The sequence below is a fragment of the Tauraco erythrolophus genome, chromosome 3, assembly GCF_009769465.1.
Source record: "Tauraco erythrolophus isolate bTauEry1 chromosome 3, bTauEry1.pri, whole genome shotgun sequence".
Lineage (NCBI taxonomy): Eukaryota > Metazoa > Chordata > Aves > Musophagiformes > Musophagidae > Tauraco > Tauraco erythrolophus.
Window position 1 is genome coordinate 30205589 of NC_141467.1, and position 21303 is coordinate 30226891.

Genomic DNA, 21303 nt, shown 5'->3' on the forward strand with positions numbered 1-21303 from the left:
TGCATTGTTTGATGTTACCCCTAAAGAGAGAGAGAGTGTCAAAATGACTGTCAGCATATCCTTGTTTTGTTCTAGAAGTGCTTAGATTTTGATACTCCCTGAACTCAAAAGAGCAGCCTGTGTCAGTATATTGCTCTTTACTCTCTGTTATATATTAGATTCTGCTAAGATACAGCATCTTTCTGGTGAATGTGTGGAATACTCCTTGCTTGAAGAGTATCCAGAATTCTTTTGAACATTCTCATTTTCTCAAGCATTTCTTATGTCTCCCCTGACTTTATCCTATTGAATCTTCAGTGTAGCTTCATGATGACAAAGGTGACATAAGCAGTAGCAGTCCTGGCCACGTTTTAGTCAGCTTCCTTCTCCACCTGAGCTGTTGGAGTTGACCTTTTTGATTATTGCATGATAGCTTTTGTTTTTAGAGAGAAACATCTAAAATTCATCCTTCATTCTTCAAGGATGAATTGCTGACATTTGTATATATCGACCATTGCAGTGTGGCAAGCTCAAGGTCCTTCATGCTACAGTACCATGTTAATTCCGGGAACTCCTGAAGTATCCCTAAGCTTCCATCTCAGTTATATTCAAATCTTAACTTGACTTCAAAATTCTCTTGTGCTGTACCTACACACTGACAGCTGTGATCAGAAACATACCACTGGGATTCAGAGCCTCTGCCAACTTCTTGCCAGCTCTCTATAATTTTGATTCTCTCGTAGGCAGTGTCCAGGCTACAGTCATAGGTGAGGTACATTTAGAGAGACAAGACATGTGCAGAGCTGCTCACTTATCTAATACTGGACTTTTAGATGCTCTCTATGTCAAAGAGGGAGAAAGGTAAGCCTCTAGTTGAGAGTGTTTTAAAACGTCTTAGAGGAATTTGAGTGAGCATGGACTATATGTTAAACATGTACATTTGCTTTATGTAAATGTATTGTATATGCACGTCTGCTTATTTACCTAATTACACATTTAAAATAATTTGTGAAAGTGTAGAAGCTTAGCTCCAATGAAATCAGTGGTGAAAAAATAATTTGCAGTTTTGTACGTTTAAATTATATGAAATGAAGTGGAATAGTGCAATACTGAAGATGCGGTACTGAAAGCTAGTTTAAAAACGTATGTGTTATTGTAAAGATAGGTACAGGCATTGTTAGGAATCATTATTCTTTGTGTGGGTGTCTCAGAAAATAGGATAGGCATAAAACATGAAACAGTCTTAAGAAAAGATTGTGACCTTTGTAATATTGTAAGGAAAAATAGTTAACAGAGGGAAAAAACAATTATGACTTGGTCATTGTGGTTCAGCCACCCAACGCTAGATTTAATCAGAGGGAATTTGGGAAGTATGCAGAACTAACATGCATGCCCATTTTCATCACTTTTGCATGGCCATTTCAGTTTTCAGAAAATTTTGAGCTGCTTGATGTGAATATGTGTGGATGCTCTTCAGTTTCTTTGCAGTGTGCAGAGAGCAGTTGCATGTGAAAATCTGCTGTTATAGCTAAAAATCCTAAAGGTGACTGAAATAATTTCCATGTGAATGATAAAGCAGGGAAGAAGCAGCCAAGTGTACTATCAACAGAGTGTTTGCTGTGTGCCAACCGATAAGAAAGCTCATCGTATGCCATATGCCAACCAACTGGAAACTAAATTAATGCCATATGCCAAGCAATTGGAAACTTTGTTCAGTTTTGATGTGGCTATTCTGAAGTAAATGTGCATGAAAAAACATATATTTTTTGTCAGCCAAATGTGTGACAGTGCCATTTCCAGACTGTGCCATTCAACTGTGTTAACAAAACTAATATTTGTATTTTTTCGTTGAAGTGTTCTTCATCAGGTGAATAAAGAATTCTTCCAGAACCCAAAGAAAACTCAACCAAAAGCCACAGTCTCCTTCCTTTTTGATTTTTAAAAGATCTCTTCCTTCCTGACTCTGTCTAGGCACTGAGTTGTCAATGTCATGCTCAGGTGGGATGTCCATTTTCTGCGGGTTCGTTCAAATCCTTATGCGAGTCCAACACTCCAGCTGTGGAAGTATGTATGAAAACAGTGGGCTGGCTCCAGACAGCAAGTGAGGGGGTTTGCCAGACCACTCTCATGTGCAATGCTGTCGTCGCACAACATTCATCAGTCTGTTGTTCCTGATGTTCAGCATGCTGTGGACTTGCTTTTTGTTTTCTTTCCATAAGGCACTTGTACAGTTGTCACGTTGCTCTCGTTTAGAGAGTTGAGCCTGAGATGACTCCGTCGTTAAGTGAATCTCTTTCTCCCGTTGTTCTCTCTGCCAGTGAGTGCCAGTGAACCCGAACCAGAAACAGAGACAGAACCAGAACCAGAGCAGGAGGCTGAGGCCAAGCAGGGAACGGAGACACCCAAGGAAATAGAGGCTACAGAGGTGGGACCAGAGAGTGAGGTGGAGCAAGGACCAGAAAGAGAGCCAGAAGAAGGTGCAATACTCAGTGAAAAAGAGAGGCAGAATGAGGAAGTGAATGAAAAAGACAACTGCTCTGCATCCAGCATATCCTCAGCAAGCAGCACTTTAGAGAGGGAAGAGAGAGAGGACAAGTTAACCAGTGACAATGAAACTGGTAAAGTGAAGCTTTTTCAATAATAAAGGGTTTCTGGTGGAAAAAAAATATTAAATTAGCAGCTCTGGTGTTGTGTTAATTAGCTAACAAACCCTTTACGCCTATCTTAGACTTTCTTCACCACGGCCAAGTCTACTCTCTGCTTGGAAATCCACAGACTTTGATGGGGTTCCTACATTTGAGGGACAATGAAGCCTTGATAAAATGAGATTTCCTTTGATTTGAGACCATTTTCTTCCCCTAAGATTAATGTATTAACTGCTGAATCATTGGTTGCAGTGACTTGCATCTTTATCTCCCAACGAATTTATTTGAGTTTTCTACACATAAAATAATGACACAAGGGGCTGTGCTGACATGATTTGTCGTAAAATTCCAGATACTTTTTCTCATCCTTTTAGAGAAAGAGGAAGAGCAATGAGGGCTGGGATGTTTGTTCCTTCCCTCCAGTTCTCCTGTCTTGGTTAGACTTCAGAAAGCAGAAAGAGGTACATAGGAGCTACTAAAGATAGGTCTGGGCTATGGCCATCTTCAGCTTGTGTAGAGGAGGCACATGAAATAGACCTTGTCTGGAAAAGAATAGTTCTTTAGTGACCAGTGGTTCTGGTTGGATATGCCACCAGGCACCCTAAAGGCCCAGCCTAGAAAATACCTTAAGAACCTATTTTCTGCCTGGAGAGATAATGACAACCAGAGCCTGTCATGCAGTCCAGGCAGGGAGGGAATAAAAGGCAGATTTTGGGCTTTGATGATTAATTATTCTTTTCCCCTTTTTATGGGGAGGTAAAGGAATGTAATGTAATTGGGGCATTTGGTTCCCAAGTTTTCTTAGGGCTCAACAGTCCATGCACTCCAGTGCATTGTTCTAAGTTTTCTAAATTCTAGATAAGAAAACAGATATTGATTCCCAGTGTGAAATAGTCTTGCTCCTTCCTGAAAGAGGGATAACTGAATCACAAGGATTAGCTCACAGAGAAAAAACTGTCAGATTGTACTGTTCGTGTTTAAACTCTATCACTTTTTTTTTTTTTTTTCTGGGAAGCATTAAGTTAATTTTGTTCTAAATTTAATATCTGTCTTCTTTTCAACCAGCACCAAGATTAAGTTACTTAGAATGCTATTGTACTCTTAGAGAATGTAGATGGATATTTATGTAGGAAAGGGAGGGGAAGGAAGACAGATGAAGGATGTCGTTATGCTGTGGCATAGTCCAAGTGCAAGTAAGGGAGAGCAGGTTACAGGTTTTTTCCCCTCGTCTGTCACCAACTCGTTACCACTCTAATCAAGTGCTTATGTACTGTTTGTTAAAAGCTAAGAAATGTACTCTGTTATTGAAAGATCAACATCTTAACATTGACCTACATTACCAGTAAACCAAAGATTGATTAGGTTGTGCTATGTAGGAAGTCTCATGTAGTGAGTTGTTTGCTCTTTAGTAGGTGAGGAGATTCAAAAAGCAAACGAGAGTGCTTTCTCCAGCAGATCTCACATTCCCAACAAGCAGTTTGCAATTTATGAAGCAGCCCACTGGTTCTGCCCAGATGCGTTAAGGACAAAGGAACAAAGCCTTTGGTCCTGGATTCTCCTTTGTTAGCCATCCTGCTGGATTTGGCTTCCAACAAGTCTTGTTTCTCCAATGGCATTTCAAAGCTTTACCTGTGGAGAGGAAGGCAGAAGAGGCCACCAGGGTAGCAAGAGTCTTCACAGCAATAATCTTCGATCAGCTATGGCACGTGGAGGCAGACTTGGGGAGCCCAAATTAGAGATTGTGTCAGGGGGAATTTCAGTGAGCAGTTTTGCAAAGGGATTAAATCCTGGAGGATCTCAACTGGTGAAACTGAGAGCGGGTAGGTCATGTGGGATTTGTAGGAAGAATCCTGGGAGAAACCTTGAACATCTTTGAAGGAAGGCTGGGAGTAGGGGGAAATCCTCTGTAAGAGCTTAGCTGGGTAAAATCTGTGGTATGGGGAAGGAGTTGTCTGGTCACATTGTTTAATGAAACTACCTCAGAGACAAACCTAAGAGACTACCTCAGATGACACATCTTGGTGAGAAAGCAATCCCATGGATAAAGTCTGAGGAAAAATAAACAGGTAATGGAAGCAGTCAGCCTTCATGCAGGGAAGGAGAAGAAAATGGTTTCAGAGATTGTGTCCATTACTGAAAAAAAGTCTTTCTTTTGTCTGGGGTTAAACCTCTGGACTCATTTTAAAATGCGGTTTAGAGGTTGATCTGAATAGAGGTGAGAGTCATTGCTGTCCATATGCTTTGTGCTGTGAGACCCATCCTACATTTTGATGTGGTGTTGTTTTAAAAGGTCAGGAGTGAGTTGTGGGGCCCTGGATGTGGATCTCACCAAGGGGACACCTTTTCAGAGCACAGGGCTAAATGTCGTGGTAAGAAAGCAACTCCATTCATGAAGCAAGCTGTAAAAGATGTTTAAAGCTAGATCTAAAGTATTGAAAAAGATGGGAGCATAAGGGGAGAAACAAAGATAAAATGAAAGTTTAAGAGAAAGGGCAACTGACAGGTATAAAAGAAAATCTTTAACTACAAGAAACCAAAAGGAAGGCAGGCTAGCAATCAAAATAAAATGTGTTTAAGAAAGAGTTTATAAAATATATTAATAAAATGTGTAAAGACTCTAGGGAACAGAAGGAATCCCGTACAGGAAATACAGTAAGTGTGAAGAATTATCTTTGTCCGTGTTTAATCACTTCATCTGATGCCCACTGGAAATAGAAGCACCATAGTTTTTAGACACGTTATCCACATTGGTTAGCAGTATTATATTCAGGGAAATGTAGTCGAAGAGACACATCATTTATTTTTACAATTTGACTGCTGTAGTTTTTATTTATGGTGCTGTCTCAAACATGATATTTTGCAGATTATTATTGAGAAAAGCAGTAGTCGAAAAGATGAAGCCTCAATACAATGACATGTTAAATGATTGTGATGTGGGAGAAGGCCATTAGGCTTTTAATGCTGTCATATATTACAGGGAGGGTAACAGTGGTTGATAAGCAGCATTTTCCAAAATCTTTTATAAAAGTGCTCATATCCCTAGAAATAACTTAAGCAAGAAAAATCTTGCTTATGCTTGTACTCACTGAGTTGCCCTGAGAGCTGTACCCTGAGTATGCAGCCTGCTCTGGGGTTCACATAGTCTGTGTTGTGAAAATGGCCCAGGTCCCCAGCCAGGAGGTGTGAGGAACAGTCAGATGTGAAAGGTGTCCTCTCCTAGCCAGCATGGAGGGAGGAGGAGGAGGAGTAAGCAGTTATGCGTTGACCTTGACATCAGACAGGGAAGATCTCTTTTATAAGGAAATTTTCCTGGGGTGATTCCAGTTTATGGCCAGGTGAAAAGTACGATAATGACCTACTTTGTGCCATTGTAATGATATTTAAGCCCCATTCCAGATTGCTAAAGGTTCCAAGCATTTATGCACCGTATAAAATGAGCTGGGGTAGTGAGTACGAAGTGAAACCTGACAGATTTCAGGAGAAACCTGAACCTTCAAATCCTGACAGTTATATAGCCTCTCCCGAGCTACACTGACTATTTTCTGCTCCCATTCCTTTTTTGAGAATTACTCCCAGCCCATCAAGATTGGGCCATCTAACAGCACTGTCACTTATTTCAAAATTTTCAAAGCTACTGCTTGCCCAGTTTCAGATGAATTGCACATATGTCCCCCAAGTTTTTTCTGGTGGGTTGAAGAGTGTTCTTGGTGCTCTGACTCTTTTCCCTTGACTCTTCCCATCTGTGTGTGTGCGATTGCAGGTCCATGGTCACAGACCATTCAGGATGCTGGTGTGAATGAGCAGTGCAGCAACATCCTCAACAACAAGCGGTTTATGCTGGACATGTTGTATGCGCATAACAAAAAGCCCAAGGATGAAGAGGAGAAGGAGCTGGAGGCGAAGGAGGAAAAGAAGGAGACGGAGGAAAGCGAGGAGTCACTAACTAGCCTAGCCAGTAGGATCTCTATCCTTCAGGCCACGAAGCAGGCCCAAGATGAAAGTGTCAAAAAGATGGAGATTGGAAATCTGGACAACCAAGGCAGCGTGAAAGCCTTTGCGGAAAAATTCAACAGTGGTGAGCTAGCCAAGGGGACAGCCGTGCCTGAAGATGAAATCAGTGAACAGGTCCCCGAGAAAACACCAGCACAGCCAAAGAAGGAATCTGACTACATCTGGGATCAGCTCATGGCTAATCCTAGAGAACTTAAAATCAAAGACATGGATTTTACAGACTTGGGGGAGGAGGATGATGTAGATGTGTTGGACATGGATATGGGTCCTGGGGACTCCCTTGTTCCCCCTCCTCCGCCTCCACCTTCTTTTCTGGGCTTGCCTCCTCCACCACCTCCCCCGCTGTTTGGATGTCCGCCTCCACCTCCACCCTCTGCTAATTTATTGGCTCCTCCTCCGCTGTTCAGCACTCCTCAGGGTTTAGGGTCACCCCAGGTTTCTAGGGGTCAGCCAGCATTTATAAAGAAGAAGAAAACCATCCGTCTGTTTTGGAATGAGGTACGGCCATTTGAGTGGCAGTGTAAAAACAACAAACGCTGCAGAGAATTCCTGTGGTCGAAACTGGAACCCATTAAGGTGGACACGTCCAAACTGGAGCATCTCTTTGAGTCTAAGTCCAAGGAACTGCCTGTCACAAAGGTACAGCTCATATTCAGCTTGCTCTTGCTTTGCTATTGTATTGGTATTCGTTCTGACTTAGATCTAGGTGATTTATGTTGTTTATATGAAAACAGTAGAAAATACTGAGTGTGTTTCTAGCTTGGCCTATGACGGAAGATATTCCATGGCCTGAAAGTAGGAGATGAGCCTAGGGTGGTGTACGTGCCAAGCTGCCCTCCTGTCTCTGGTCCTACCCATTCTGGGATGTCACTTCAGGTGGGGAATACCGACAAATTTTACGTTAGCTTATTCGTAGTTGAGTGCCAAACTAGGTATTGAAATCTGAAATATTTTATGTTACGTTCTTATAAAGGTCACGACGTGATGATTCATATCTGTGTTTTGGACAGTTCTTCACTTGGTGATATTTTCCTAAACATTAAGAGGAAAGGTTAGAATATCAAACTGGGTCTGCTGCAAAGAGCCTACACATGTGCTTTGTTCTGAAGGATCGATCTATCAGCTGGACCAAGTTTACAGCTAAACTCTGCAGGAGTGTTGGGTCTTTGTTTTATACTGGCAAACAGGCCTATTTTAAGACCTTAATTTGTACAGTGTGGCTATCCAAATTTTAGGATAGAAGCTGGCACAGGAAATACCTCTGTAGCTAGGATTCCCTCTTCCTTGGTATTGTCATAAAGTAAATTTACGCAGGCTGGTGACATGGCTGTTTAACATTAGACTCAACGAATGGAAGTCTTTTATGGTTACATTTAGTAGGAATTTGAAGTAGCGTTAAAAAAGTTATTAGCTTGAACATTTGTTTTTCATGGCTACATAAACTCTTTTTCTTCTAAGCACAATAATTGGTATCAGGGAAACAATGTGTTTTTTCCAGCTAAAATGCCAGTAAGAGATGTCCAACTCTTTTACTTAAAATAAATAAATAGCCTGTATGTTTATATGTTTTATAGTGACATAAAAACCAATAAGCACCTTGAATATTTTACTTCTCTTTGGCTGGCAAAAGTTGTTATATATATTATGTGTCATATGTATTATTGTTTGCTCTTAATCTGGGGAGACTGGATGTCTCATGGCAAAAGTTCTCCATGTCACTCCTCTGGGTTATTAACTCAAAATTTTCTAATGGTCGTTCTTGATCTTCTCGGCTGAGTGGAAACATAGGAATTTGAAAAATCAAGCCGCTCATTAAGCACCTAGCGAACAACAGATACATAAATAGATCCTGACATCACTGTTCTTAGCTGAATTTTTGTGACACAAACACGTGTAGATCTGAGACGTATGGCATAGCAGCTCTAAAAACACATTCAGCTGATGGTTCATTTGGCCAATGCTGAGGTTAATTTCTCTAATTCCTTTTCTGCTGAAGAAGGAATGCTGGTGACGTCGTGGCATGTTACTCCTCATCTCTCTCCCTGTAAATACAAATCTGCCACAGATGGTTCATAGATGGAAGGAATGAGAGAATTTTCTTAGATCCATAAAACATTTAATTCCTCGAATTAAATGTGGAATGATGACATATTTACCATTTCCAAACCTTAGCTTGTGCTAAATGCCAATATTGTAATAGATCACTCTGGCTGATTCTTAATCTTTTATTCTCACCTGAAATTTTGATAAAATGTTAAATTGTTGGAATTTTGACTTGTTTACTTTTCCATTCATTCACTGTGCACTTTCCCAAACTACCTTTGGCCATTTTCCCTCCCTCACACTTGCTTCCCAAACCTGCCTGATTCTTTGGCACAGCTTTCGGCTTCTGGCTAGAAGATGAGTGAGCAGGTTTCTTTGAAATTAGTGCAAGTCTGAGGAATGATTTAGGTGACTGCTTTCCTCTTGGAGACTAATAACTGCTCTCTGCATGAGACGTTATACTTTTGGCTCTCTTTCCACCCTGTCCCGTAACACAGACATAGAAGTCTCATTGTCTCTGTAGAGGAGACAATGGTGACCAAGGAGTACCGCAGTGGAAGTCTACCCAGGCTTCTGAGGCTCCTGCCTGGTTTCAGTGAATACCAGCAAATCTTCCAGGGTAGGAGATGGTCTTCAGACCAAGTGAGAGTGGGAATAATTAAGCAGACCACTGAATCCGTAAAAGACTCGAGGTTTGGTACGAAGATTGAACTCAAATTAGAATAGCTCTTGCTTTTTCCAGACTGCTTGGTTTATTTCCAGGGAGTACATTCCCCATTGTGTCTAGTTTCTCCTGTCCAATGGCTCCAATCCAAAACAGGTTTATTCTATAATATCGTAAAGTCTGACACAGCTCAGTTGGTTCAGCTGAAAAAAAAAAGAGCGCAGAGCAACAAATCAAAAGTCAAATCTCCAGATTTCATAGCAAGCGATGGAAGCAGGTGCATGGAAAAGGAACAGTCCAGAGGGATGAGAGGAAAAGCAAAGTCAGGGTGTGTAGCGGGGGCTTGGCTCTATCTTGTGCATATGCTCTTTCATACAGCTGTAACCAATTTTACTCCAGTTTCTAATCCTTCACTGTGATTTCCACAACACACAGCTATAAACAGCTACTTCCTGGCTCATAAGAAGTTTTTCATTAAACACAATAGACTGCAATAAAATAAAGCAGATTTTAAATTGTAGGATATAATATGAGACTTTGGAGGGTGGGGCTCGGAGGGGAGATTCTTGATTTTAGGAAAACTTATGCCATACTCTACACTGATTACAGGACCACCTTTACTTGCATAATTGTTTATTTTCCAGAATAGAGTACCACAACATTATGTTTGTGAATAGAAAGAGAGTGATCAGGTATCTCCTCCAAGCCAATGTAGAATTTCTTTCCTTCTCTGCCAAACAAAGCAGGTATTTTGGCAAAGTACTTCAAAGTGTTTATTTTTCTGTGAAGAGAAATGAAAACACGCTGACACTGCTGAATCAAACGTTGTTGTTCAGCCCTTCCACCATCCATCCACTTGGTGCTGCATGTCATTTGAAAGTATTATTTTGCTGATTCATCTATACCCTGTGGGATACAGTGATCTATCATGTGCCCACAGACGTAAAAACTAGTAGGAGAGAAAAATTAAGGAACACGTTTTCATGTACACATGTATATACATGCCTAGACACATATTGCTTTTGAAAACGTTCATTGCAATTTGAATAAATGCCAAGACAAGTCATAAATATAGACCAGAATTTCTGAAAACGTTTATATGTATCCTGGACAAAGTCAGTGGCAGCTGAGTGATTCCATTTCAAATCCCCATTGCTAAATACTTGTTAATTGAGATAGAAATAAAAAAATTTCCATCTCGCTATTAAGCGATCGCCCATTTTTTTTCTGTACTACTGATGCAGTTCATTCTGCAAGTTTAAATGCAGGAGATATTTCTGACTCAATGCTTATATATAATTACTTATTTATAAGACCGTTGAAAAAGTGATTTGCTTCCCATATTAATTAAAGCAAAGAGGCATTTTAGACTATGTACTCATCAGACTGCCAATCACCTTCTGTGGAATGGTAAAATTTTTTAAGTAACCTATCTGGACTACCCAGCCTTCAACAAAGGCAACAGAACCTGGCCAGTTAAGTCTTGTAAAGATCTAAATTCACTGTAGTTGTTAATATATTGCAGGAATGTTTGTTTCTCACTAATTATACTACCTGATATATTTGTATTTTATAATTATTTTTATATTTACATTTGATAATATAATATTCAGAAGTTCAGGGCTTACGTTACATACTGACACATTAAAATATAAAATCCAGTGCCCTAGTGCCCTGTTCCCTCAAGCATTTGAAGTCATTCTCTGTTAATGAACCTATAAAGCACTGTCTGAAGTCACCTAATATTGTAATAGAAATTAATAGTTGTAGCTTATTTTACGAGTCAGACACTTACACATGTGCAATTTCATTGCAGACAAAAAACAATTATTTTCCTATCAGTAGAGTAGTGAAGTTCATAGTAGTAAAATCTTTCTCTTTTCTTGATCCTTTTATTTATTTGAAAAACATTTCTTTGTAACTCAGCCGTCATCGCTGAATGGATTTAAAATCTCTTCCACCCCTGTTTTTGAAAAGAATTACTTACCCCGAAGTTTCATACACCATATGCAGTTATAGCTCTGGAAAATACCTGTGTGCGTACATCCCCTCCACAGGTCCTCTGCCTTTCCTAACTCCTTGCTAAGGAGCGAGCGCACTGTTGCAATCGCAGTCGTCCCACCGGGTAGCATCGTGTGTCCCCTCAAAGGAATATGTCTCTCGTGTCAAACTTAGGAACCTAAAAACACAGCTGCAGATCTGAGGCTTACTTACCCATACCGCATGTGGGAAGACTAAATTTAACTCCTTTCCCCCAGCCTTTTCCCTTCCGTATAAATTCTTTGGAGCTGTGTAATTCTGTACCGCGAAGGGGAAGGTAGAAAGTGGTGATTTAAAAAAAGGCTTAGTGCGATACAGGCTCAAGAGGAAGCAGTCTCTGGTGAACCTCGCCTGTTTTTATGTGGTCTTGGCCACTAACTGTGGTCCTGAAAATGTGATTAATGGTCCTGGAAGTAAAAATGACTGCTTTAAAGGAGAAGCTGTATCTCAGATCCTTCAGGTAGCTCCCCAAGAAGAAGAGGACTCTCTTATTCAAAGAAGAGAAAGTTCAAGAAGGCTTCAGGGATGCTTTTATGGCGTTGAGAAGATAGCAGTTCTGACAGACCAGACATAAAAATTGAAAACAAATGTTATCTTTACTGTTCTAAAATTTATCCTGTTGACTGCAAAAGTGTTGTTTCTTTTTAAGTTTTAGAAAAAACAACCCTTTTATTACTTTCACAGATCATACTTATGTGGTACTCTGCAACTCTTGTAAACTGCACTTTGCCTTCAGTCTTATCTGCGCACACAAGTTGCATCATACCACATTAATCGTGTTGGTATGATGGAAGGCCTGTGGTGCCGCACTAGTGCTGGGCAGACTGCTGGGATGGATGGGCATACCTCTTCCTGTGCAGGCAAGGAACTGAGCTGTGCCAGGAAATGGCATCTTTGTAGTGATACAACTGCATTCCCACTATGGGCTGACCCACAGCTGGCGATACTTTGATAAAATCACGTTTACTAACTTAGATGGTTCTTCCAATGCAGAAACAGTGTGTAGACCCGTGTAGACCTAGCAGTAGGGTATTTTTTGACTCGGTGGTTGAGGTGTGAACCCAAAGGAAGTGCAGAACAAAGCTTTGTGGTCTAAAAAGCAATCCTGAGCACAGATTGAGACTCAAGCAGTAAGAGTCTTCTCTTAGGCTTCTCCTAAATCCACAAGAGATGTAAGAGGCACTGCTGCTGTAGACAACACGGATCATTCCCTGTTCTGTACAGTTGTATGGGGCTGCCACATTGCAGCCTGGAAAGAGGCATTGCTTAGCCTCTCTCTTTGCCCTTTTGAGATGCATCTGTTCTAAGACAGTTGCTACTGGAGCCAGTAACCACAGTCCAGGTAACAGGCTCTACAGGCAGGTTACAGTCCTATCTCTGCAGCCTGTGCTGTGCTGAAACACAGGTTTATATATACTGAAGCATCTCTGCACTTGCTTGCATCAATATACTGGTCTTCTCCCTACATTGCTGTGCTTGACAACATCCCTCAGCCCATCTCTGATAGGGCAAAAGAAGGAGAAACAGAGAAAACATGATTCCAAAGTTCATGTGTATGGAGAGGGAGAAAAAGCCCCGGTGCATGAGGAGCAGAGTCCTCTCCTCTTGCAGCTGCCTGGTATATGACATATATAGTTGCCAAAGAAAGAGCTTCTTGCATGGGATAACGAGAGAAAGAGAGTCATAGATTCATAGATTCATAGATTTCTAGGTTGGAAAAGACCTTAGAGATCATCAAGTCCAACCATCCCTAATCCCCATTAAACCATATCATCAAGTAGATCATCCACCCTATTCTTAAACACATCCAGGGATGGGGACTCAACCACCTCCCTGGGCAGCCTAATATGCCCCCAGTCATACTGGGGCATAAAAGCAAAGACTACGTTCAACACTGCATTATGCCATATAGATGGTTTGTGAGTCACTTTGCCTAGTTGTTTCACATTTGCCACTATGAGGATGGGGAGAGAGAGGAAGAAATTTCTTGGGTCTTCTCTAGAATGGAATTTAAAGCGTATCTTGTTAGCTCTTTGTGCTTTCATTCTTATTTCTGCTGTAGTTTGTACTGGAGGTTGAATCGGAAGATTATGTGTAGTCTCAAATAAAACTTTGAAGAAAGCAGGTGGGTTGAAATTGTTCTGCACCTGCCAAGGGCTTGATGGGCATATCATGAGCAGCAAGGTAGAATACCCTTCCACTGGCAGCCAGAGGTCAGGAAACCATGCCAGTGTCTCCAGAAAGGCCTCTATAGCTCCTTTGCCAGTGCCAAAGATGGATTTATAGCGTAGGAGAGTGCTGGCAGGCAGGTGGGAACCACTCTGCCTGTTTCCCAGCCTGCCATGCAGGTGAGAGAGGGTCAGTGGCCACTCCGGGTCGATGCATCCAAGGTGGAATTGAGCCCCAGAGCCCATCAGCCACCTGGCAGCTGCTCTGCTGACCCTGTGCTGGCCGGTCCTGCCACACGGCAGAGCTCTCGCCTGGCAGAGACAGTTTTAGGCTATTTTCAGACCAGCTCCTGCCCCGAACTGCAGTGTTTCCAGCCCTCACGGGGACTCCTGTGTGTCAGGCTAGCTCGGCTTTGCGCAGCATCTGAGACTGCATTCAGCAATCTGGTTAAATCCTGGCAGCTCATGCTGATGCCAGCAAGGATGTGGTAGAAGAATTCAGCTTTTTTGGATGACTATAAATTAATTAGATTTACTTTCAGTGTCAGCACCCTTGAGTAGGGGAAGTCATTAGCGAAAGCAGTGACTTGTTCTTTACAAAGGGCTGGAGAAATAATATTCTCGTTCTCTTCTTTACCAAGAAAACTGCTGCAGATGGGAAGCGACAGGAGATCATTGTATTGGACTCAAAACGAAGCAACGCTATTAATATTGGCTTGACTGTATTGCCTCCTCCCCGGACTATCAAGACTGCTATTTTGAATTTTGACGAATATGCCTTAAACAAGGAAGGAATAGAGGTAAGAAAGAATATTCAATGTCTTCAAGTCTGTATTTTCAATGTTTCCTTTTTTTTTTTTTTTTGATGTTGCACGTGGTACAGGCCAGACTTTTCATGGAAGAGAGAAAAGGGGATGTATTGTATCATGACTGAGTGTTGAAACGTGTCAAATCAATGCAGTGTGCTCAGAAGCGTGTAGTATTCACCTGAGGTTGGGTGTGCTCAGTAAATATGGATTCCCTGCTTTGTTTGTGTCTAAGTTTGAGTAGCAATGGTGTTAATTCCTGTCCAGATCTTCAGAGTACTATCTGTTCCTCTGAAGCTTGACTGAAATACTGTGAGCAGCAAGAAGAGGCAGTGAGTTACTAGGGCTGATGCAACTGGTACAGAGTTTAATAAAGTTCATGCCCAGCTAGCTGTTGGAGTCATTCTAGATTGTATATCTAATGGAAAACAAATACAGTGACTAGTTCTGCTCAAAATAGCATTTCTGTGTTACTGCTGTTTGAAGAAAAGCAGTTGGTATAAAGATTACAGATGATGTAATTTTTACCATTACATATTTGACTTTGCAGATATTCTTACCGAGATCCAAGATGAGCCCTGTTTATTATTTTTTTTATCAAAACATTTTTCTTCTATGAAGTGTAAAAGACGACTGCTGCTCCCCTGCTTTTTTTCATTGTGGTTGTATTCATTTCAAATGTATTTTATATTTTTTAATAAGCCTATATCATCTAGTAAGAGTAGTCTGCACAGCTACAAATCTCAAGCAGTGACTGAGCTGCAGAGGTCATGTATTGATTCACAGTCACCTGTCAGTGGTTTGGCACTGTGTTACAAGATTTCCCCCTTTCCACCTTCACTGTGCTGACTGCAGAAGAAAATGAGAGAAGCTGACTGGAATGGAAATGGAGTTGCCAATAGTTACATGCAAAAGAAATACTTTAGACAAAAGATCGTTCTAGCTAGAGGGCAAGGCCTGCTTTATCCCTTCTAGAATATAGTTTCTTCCCAAAGCTATATTACTTATTTGCTATATGCATACCTTACTCATACTATGAAGGTGACAAATCAGGCTAAAAAAATAATTTTTCATGACTCAGCCCATGCACCCACCACTGCACTTTGCAGTACTAAGCTTTAAAGAGTTGGAGAGAAGCCTTAAAGAGTTGGAGAGAAGTACCCCTCCAGCCAAGCCCAATTCACAGACCACCAGTTAGATCTCAGTGCTGTAGACAGTATTTCTGTAGAAAGTCAAACATAAAATGGGTTATAAAGAAGGACACATCTTCATTATGTTCTGTGTATCATCTCCTTTGAATTGCATCCTTCTCTGGCACGCTTAACAGAAGTTCAGCTGCTCTGCACAGCTCACCCTTTCCAGTGCCAACGTTTGTAGCTGGGCTGTCCCGTCTGCCAGCCACCTGTGGTGTGCCTCGTACCACCACCGCACCCTCCTTTGGGTGGCCTTTCCATTAGCTGCCAGAAACCCATAATTTCGTTTAAAATATATATGCAGGTAGCTTTCAAATTGAAGAATTCTGAAACCAGCAAATGATACACTGTTGATATACTTGCCCAATACTAAAGAAAATGGGGTTTCTGAGTTCTGTGTCCACAGCTTGAAGCTAAGGATGTGAGCAATCCTGATGTGATCATTCAGATATTTAAAATCAAGAGAAAGGATAAGTGGAGCAGAGCCCAGGTACTTTGCACCTTGAGGGATGAAGCCTTCATTGATTAGGAAGGATGATGTTCATGGAGAAAAGAGCTTTTTTTTCTCAATGTCCCGTATTCATTTACTTCTTATCAGGTAAAAGCCTGCACTGAATTCAGATTCCCTTCCCTAATCTCCAAGTTACAGATTTTTCTTATAGCACATTGTTACAGGGTCAGACAAACGTTTATAGTGACATAGAAGGCTAGATTAAGCTATGAAGAATTGGCCAAGAGGTGCACAGAGAGATAGAGAAATGCATCATTGTGGGTCCCACTGTTTTCAACAGAGCCCTGCCTCAGTTTTCCATACAGCCCCTTTGATCTACAGTGTAGACAAGCTTTGTTTCTTGTTTCTCTTCTCCTCTGTATCTATCTGTTCATTGGCTTTAGCCTTAGAGTTGGCTTAGAGGCAACAGGGTTGTCTCTCCAGTCTAGATTATTAGTAAGTTTTCTGGTTCATATCTACAATTCCTAAATACTAAGAAATAGTTTGTAGTGATGATGAATGAATCAGTAATAGTGTAAGCATCAGCTTCATTTGTATAAAAACATAGATAATAAAGCAAATTATTTGCTGTATACTTCGTAGCTAAGCTGTGGGTTGAATGAGGCAGGACAGGTATGGAAAAAAATGTGCAATTGATCTAATTAAAAAACTGCATTGCGGTGGGTGCTCAAAAGTCTTTCTGCACAGTTAATTGTCTAGAAAAGATGTCACGGCTAGTAAGCAGAAAAGAAAGATGTAAGGACAGCAGGAGCAGAGATGTAAAGTGTGCAGTGAGGACATACTTTTCACTGCTAAAATTTCAGAGAAGCTATAATTTAGGATCGTTTTCAGCTTTTGACAGTTCCAACATGGAGCAGGGCACCAACAGGGTAAAAAGTCACCTGAGCCATCCTTTGCCTTGGCTGTGAGCTCTGTGTTCCGTCCTTCACTGAGGACCGTCATCACTGTCGTGTTAGTGTGAGTGTTTAATCTGGTAAATTCAGGTTAAATGGTATCTTAAAACTGACCTTAGCAATTCCTTTAAGGACAGTGGACTAAAGTAGTGCTGACAATAGCGCTAGCAGCAAGGCAGTGATGCAGTGGGATGCAGGCTACAAGTTTGTGATAGCCCAACTCATCGTCAAGTTCATAGTGACCCGGTAAACCCTCCGCTCCTGTCCTACGTTCTGCTGAATGCTGCTTTCCTTGTGACATTTAACTCTTGTTAGTCGTCCATACTTTGCTTTTTAACTTCAAATGTGTAACTAAGATCGGAGAAAAAATTCTCCAGGTATTTTAAAGCCCTCTATACCTAAGTATGTTGCATATTTTTTAGGCCATGTATTTGAAGTGGTGAGGTACCCCTGAGCTGTGAAAATGGGCAGAAGATGGGGGACACAGTGCTAGAAAGGCAGATGTAGTCCATTTAGTATGCAAAGCAGACACTGTTGGAAAAGTATTTTCAAAGGAATGCACAATGTTTGTCTGCAAGTAATGCATCAATCCAACATAAAAAATTTTTGCCACCTTACATTTGCCAAAGTGGTTGTGTTTTCCTTTCTTTGAAAGCTTGACATTCATTGTGTTCAAACAACTTGGAGCTTGCTGCAGGACAGAGAGCTGCCTGCTTACTTAGAATGGATGAGGGCTTTCTGTGAGATAAGCAAAAGAAGCAAGCTTAAAATCCTGGCACCTAATTTTTATTAAGTGTATCATAGGCAACTGCAAGAATAGAGTCCACCAAATCAGTCCTTGGTGTTTGTCTTTAGTAAAGTAAACAAGTGGGTCGTTCTATAAAGTGCTACTCAGCAAGGGAATGTGGATCAAAATCAAGTTATACCGAAACAGTATGATTAATTTAGCAGAGTAAAATCAGGGTAATGCTGTGAGGAAATTAAGGGAGGTTGCTTTGTCCTTTAAAATATAGCTTTTGCTGACAATATTGATTGCATTGGTAGATACACCTTTTAGTAAAACTATTTGAAATCAAAAAACTCTCTGGGTGTGCTAGGCCCTCCATACCCACCTTTTGTTAAGTCCTTCAAAGTCCGGTGTCTGGAGTGGCTAGATAGCCCTGAGATGTAAAAAGGGGTAAGAAATGAGAACCTGGTGTAAAAAGGCAGATGGTGACATGTATAAACAAAGAATTTGATTTTTTGAAATGATCAAGGTATTTAAGTTTTTATTCTGATAGTTGCCGCAGTACGTTGGCATTTGCAGTTTCCAATTTGTTTAGCTAATACTTTGTAAAAGTATGATGGGATGTTTCAAATTATGCTAGCTTGCGTGACCTGAAAAAACACCTCTTTTCACACCTCTAGACAGAGGGAGAACGGACTCCACGGTGCCTTGCTGGCCCTACACCCACGGTCAGCGTATTGCTGCCCTAACGAGTTTCAGACTGTATTTAAAGAAAAAAAACCCTATATTTTCACTCCTTGCAGTAAACCAAAACATCTTCTACAGTTTCTGTGACCAGCAATGGCATGTTCATGTATTTCAGTAGAGAGCTGAGGAGGTGGAGTGGTCTGACCAAGGCAATGGCTGTCAGTTCCTCATCTTCAGGCATGGCTATCAGGATTTTTAGAGGTAGTCTCTTCTCAGAGTTGGATCATTTTTGGAAGAGTTGAAGTCTAATTAGCGCAGGCAGCCTCACTTACCTTCGTATGCTTTTGTATTTTGTCAGAGTTTCTGCAGGTAATGCAAACCACTGAAGTGTCTCATTAATAGCTGCCTGGAAAGCTGAAGTGTGAGACCCTTTTTGGAGCTGAATCGTCTGCCAAGGCCCATCAAAAAGCTGATGAAATACCCACTAATGTGTATTTGGTTGTGCAGCTTACAAATTTGTGGGCCTCAAGCCACAGAAAGCTTTGGAGTCAACAACAGCTTATTTACCAATTTTTTGGGGGCTCTTGTTCACCTGGTAAAGTCAGCTGACATCAAATATGAAAGCTGAGGCACCTCTGCAACCTTATCTCTGAGAAGCTCCATTATATCTCTTGAAAGAGATGACTTAACACCTAATTTCTACAGAGGCTCTGGGCTATTCACAGTCTCTGGTTAGATGCTTCCTTATATCCCACAGTGAGGTCCATAACCCTCAGGCATATGGGGTTTATAAATTTTGCCCTGTGTGCCCTGTGAGGCCTTCCTCGTAGAAATTTTTGGAGATCATGCATCAGGATGGCTGAGTCCAGGAAATAAGCCGCTTGATCCTTTTGCTGAAAGTTCAAGCAAGTGGCTGGGTACAGCAGTCCAGGAGCAGAATAATTAGGATCCATTATCTCATGCGAACAGGATCTCCAAAAATTCCTTTTTTTTCTCCATGAAAAGATTTGTGTGCTGGTGTTCCTCAGAATTTTAGTCTCTGGCCCAAACGGTTGTGAGAGTGCATGGAGGTGGAATTTCCTGTATCACACAAATTAGAGGATATGAGCATAGGGTTTGTTAATAACCAATTCTTCTTTAATCGACCTGAAGAATGCCATATTGGGGAGAGCGTTATGAACTAATAATTAGATACAAAGCTATTTGTGATTTAATGGTCACATCGAGTGCCAGTAACCTCCTGCACTGCTGTGTTTTTATGCTACTTTTACTGTCAGTGATGTTTAAAAAAAATAGTAAAAATAAAAATAACAGTAAACTGGCAGATGGCGTACTCATCAGTTTCCAGCGCTGAACAAATGACTCAAATTAGACATAGAGTAGAAATCAAGAATAGGAGCATTTTACGACTTGCTCAGGTGCACACCGTGGACGATGACCAGCAGGATCAGAATCATTTGCCCGAGCAGATGAAAAGTGCCAATGAGCAGGTCGTTGTTATGGGGACAGTTGCACCCTGGATGGGGTGAGAGCTGCCAGCAGCTCTGGTCCCATCAAGGCAGGGCTTTCAGCAGCACGAGTGATCCTCAGCAGCTGGCAGCACAAATACAGGCTCTTTCTCTTGGCATTCTCCATTTCACATGCTACGGTACACAGCACAGCAGCCTTGCAATACTTGGACTTGAATGCCTTTTGTCAACTTCATCTGGCTTGTGGTGTTTACATAAAGCTGAAGGAGGAGGAGGAAATAAAGCTTACTGTTTCATTATTCATTTTAAAGATGCCCGAATGCAGTGCAAAATCTCTGGAGTGAAGGCCCCTACACCACCACAAAATACTTGTGGGATCCCTGGGTAGCTGCCAAAAGTCTTAGTTATTTGCAGGAGGCAATTGAGAGTACTGCTGAAGTGTTAGCCTTCAAAAATGCATCAGAAGCGTTTTTACATCCATCACATGGCTACTGCTAAACTCTCCATGTATGGATGTTCATATCATCCTAGTTGCAAGATGCCTTGGCTCAGCTGAGGGGATGTTGGCTTCTTGTTGTTATTGAAGGGAGGAGTAGGCACTAGGAGGCCCAACTTCTTCGAAGGACACTCTGCAAAGCACCTCTCCTTATGAGTTTCAGACTCAGTCTCTCTTTTTTATGAACTTTTTTAGATGGGTATTGATTAAGCACTGAGAAATGCCCCAAAGCAGCTACTTATAAATCTACTTTGATGTTAGGTATGACCTGAGTTACAGATTTCAGCATGTATGGATGGATAGCACATCTCAAAATCCGTGCTATCAATCAACACACAAATGCTATCAATCAAAACAGTTATACAACAGAATATTTTCCAAACAGTCATTGACAGGGGAAGGAAGAGCACTCTTGTTCTTCGCCTGATTGACCAGGAAAAGTCCCTTGCTGTCCACACTTAGCTCCAGTGCTGTACAAGGAGCCAGATGAATTATTGATACTGGAGGGGGCAGTAGTGCTAATTTGATGAATTGGTTATGTCGAGCGCTGGAGCAAGACTGTAATTTGGATTGGCAGATCTGATAGCTCTTTGGATATAATGTTATATCAAAACAGCCTCTATCATTATAGGCTACAGCAAAAACATGTCATTCCTCAGATGAATAAACATAAGTTCTGTTGAAAATCTACTGCTTCGTTTTAATGAGGCATTGATCAGCAGGGTAAAGACCTCAACTGATCTGATGCCTTTGTGTTGTTTTGCTTTTCTTTTTCATTTTAAAATGCACTTTTTATGTTAAAAACTAATTAAGAAGCAAAACCCTAGAGAGCAATAATTCGAGAAGAAAAGCTGCCACGTCTAAAAAAGCATGTAAAATCCAAGACTTAAAAGGAAAATTTAAATGTTTTGAGCCATACTGACAGCAGAAACTGGAAATACTGAGATCCTTTCTCATCAGTATTTTAGAAT

The 21303-nt window shown here is 41.1% G+C and overlaps 1 protein-coding gene across 6 annotated transcripts in view; it reads left to right on the forward strand.

The window, feature by feature from the left end:
- The window catches only part of FHOD3 (formin homology 2 domain containing 3), a 411475-nt gene that overhangs the window by 340548 nt on the left and 49624 nt on the right, over positions 1-21303 (forward strand). For all 6 annotated transcript variants that reach the window (XM_086609099.1, XM_086609100.1, XM_086609102.1 and 3 more), the window contains 3 exons: positions 2298-2597; positions 6385-7274; positions 14192-14350. In XM_086609099.1, coding sequence (XP_086465225.1) covers positions 2298-2597; positions 6385-7274; positions 14192-14350 — 1349 coding nt within the window. The remainder of the gene's footprint in view (positions 1-2297; positions 2598-6384; positions 7275-14191; positions 14351-21303) is intronic.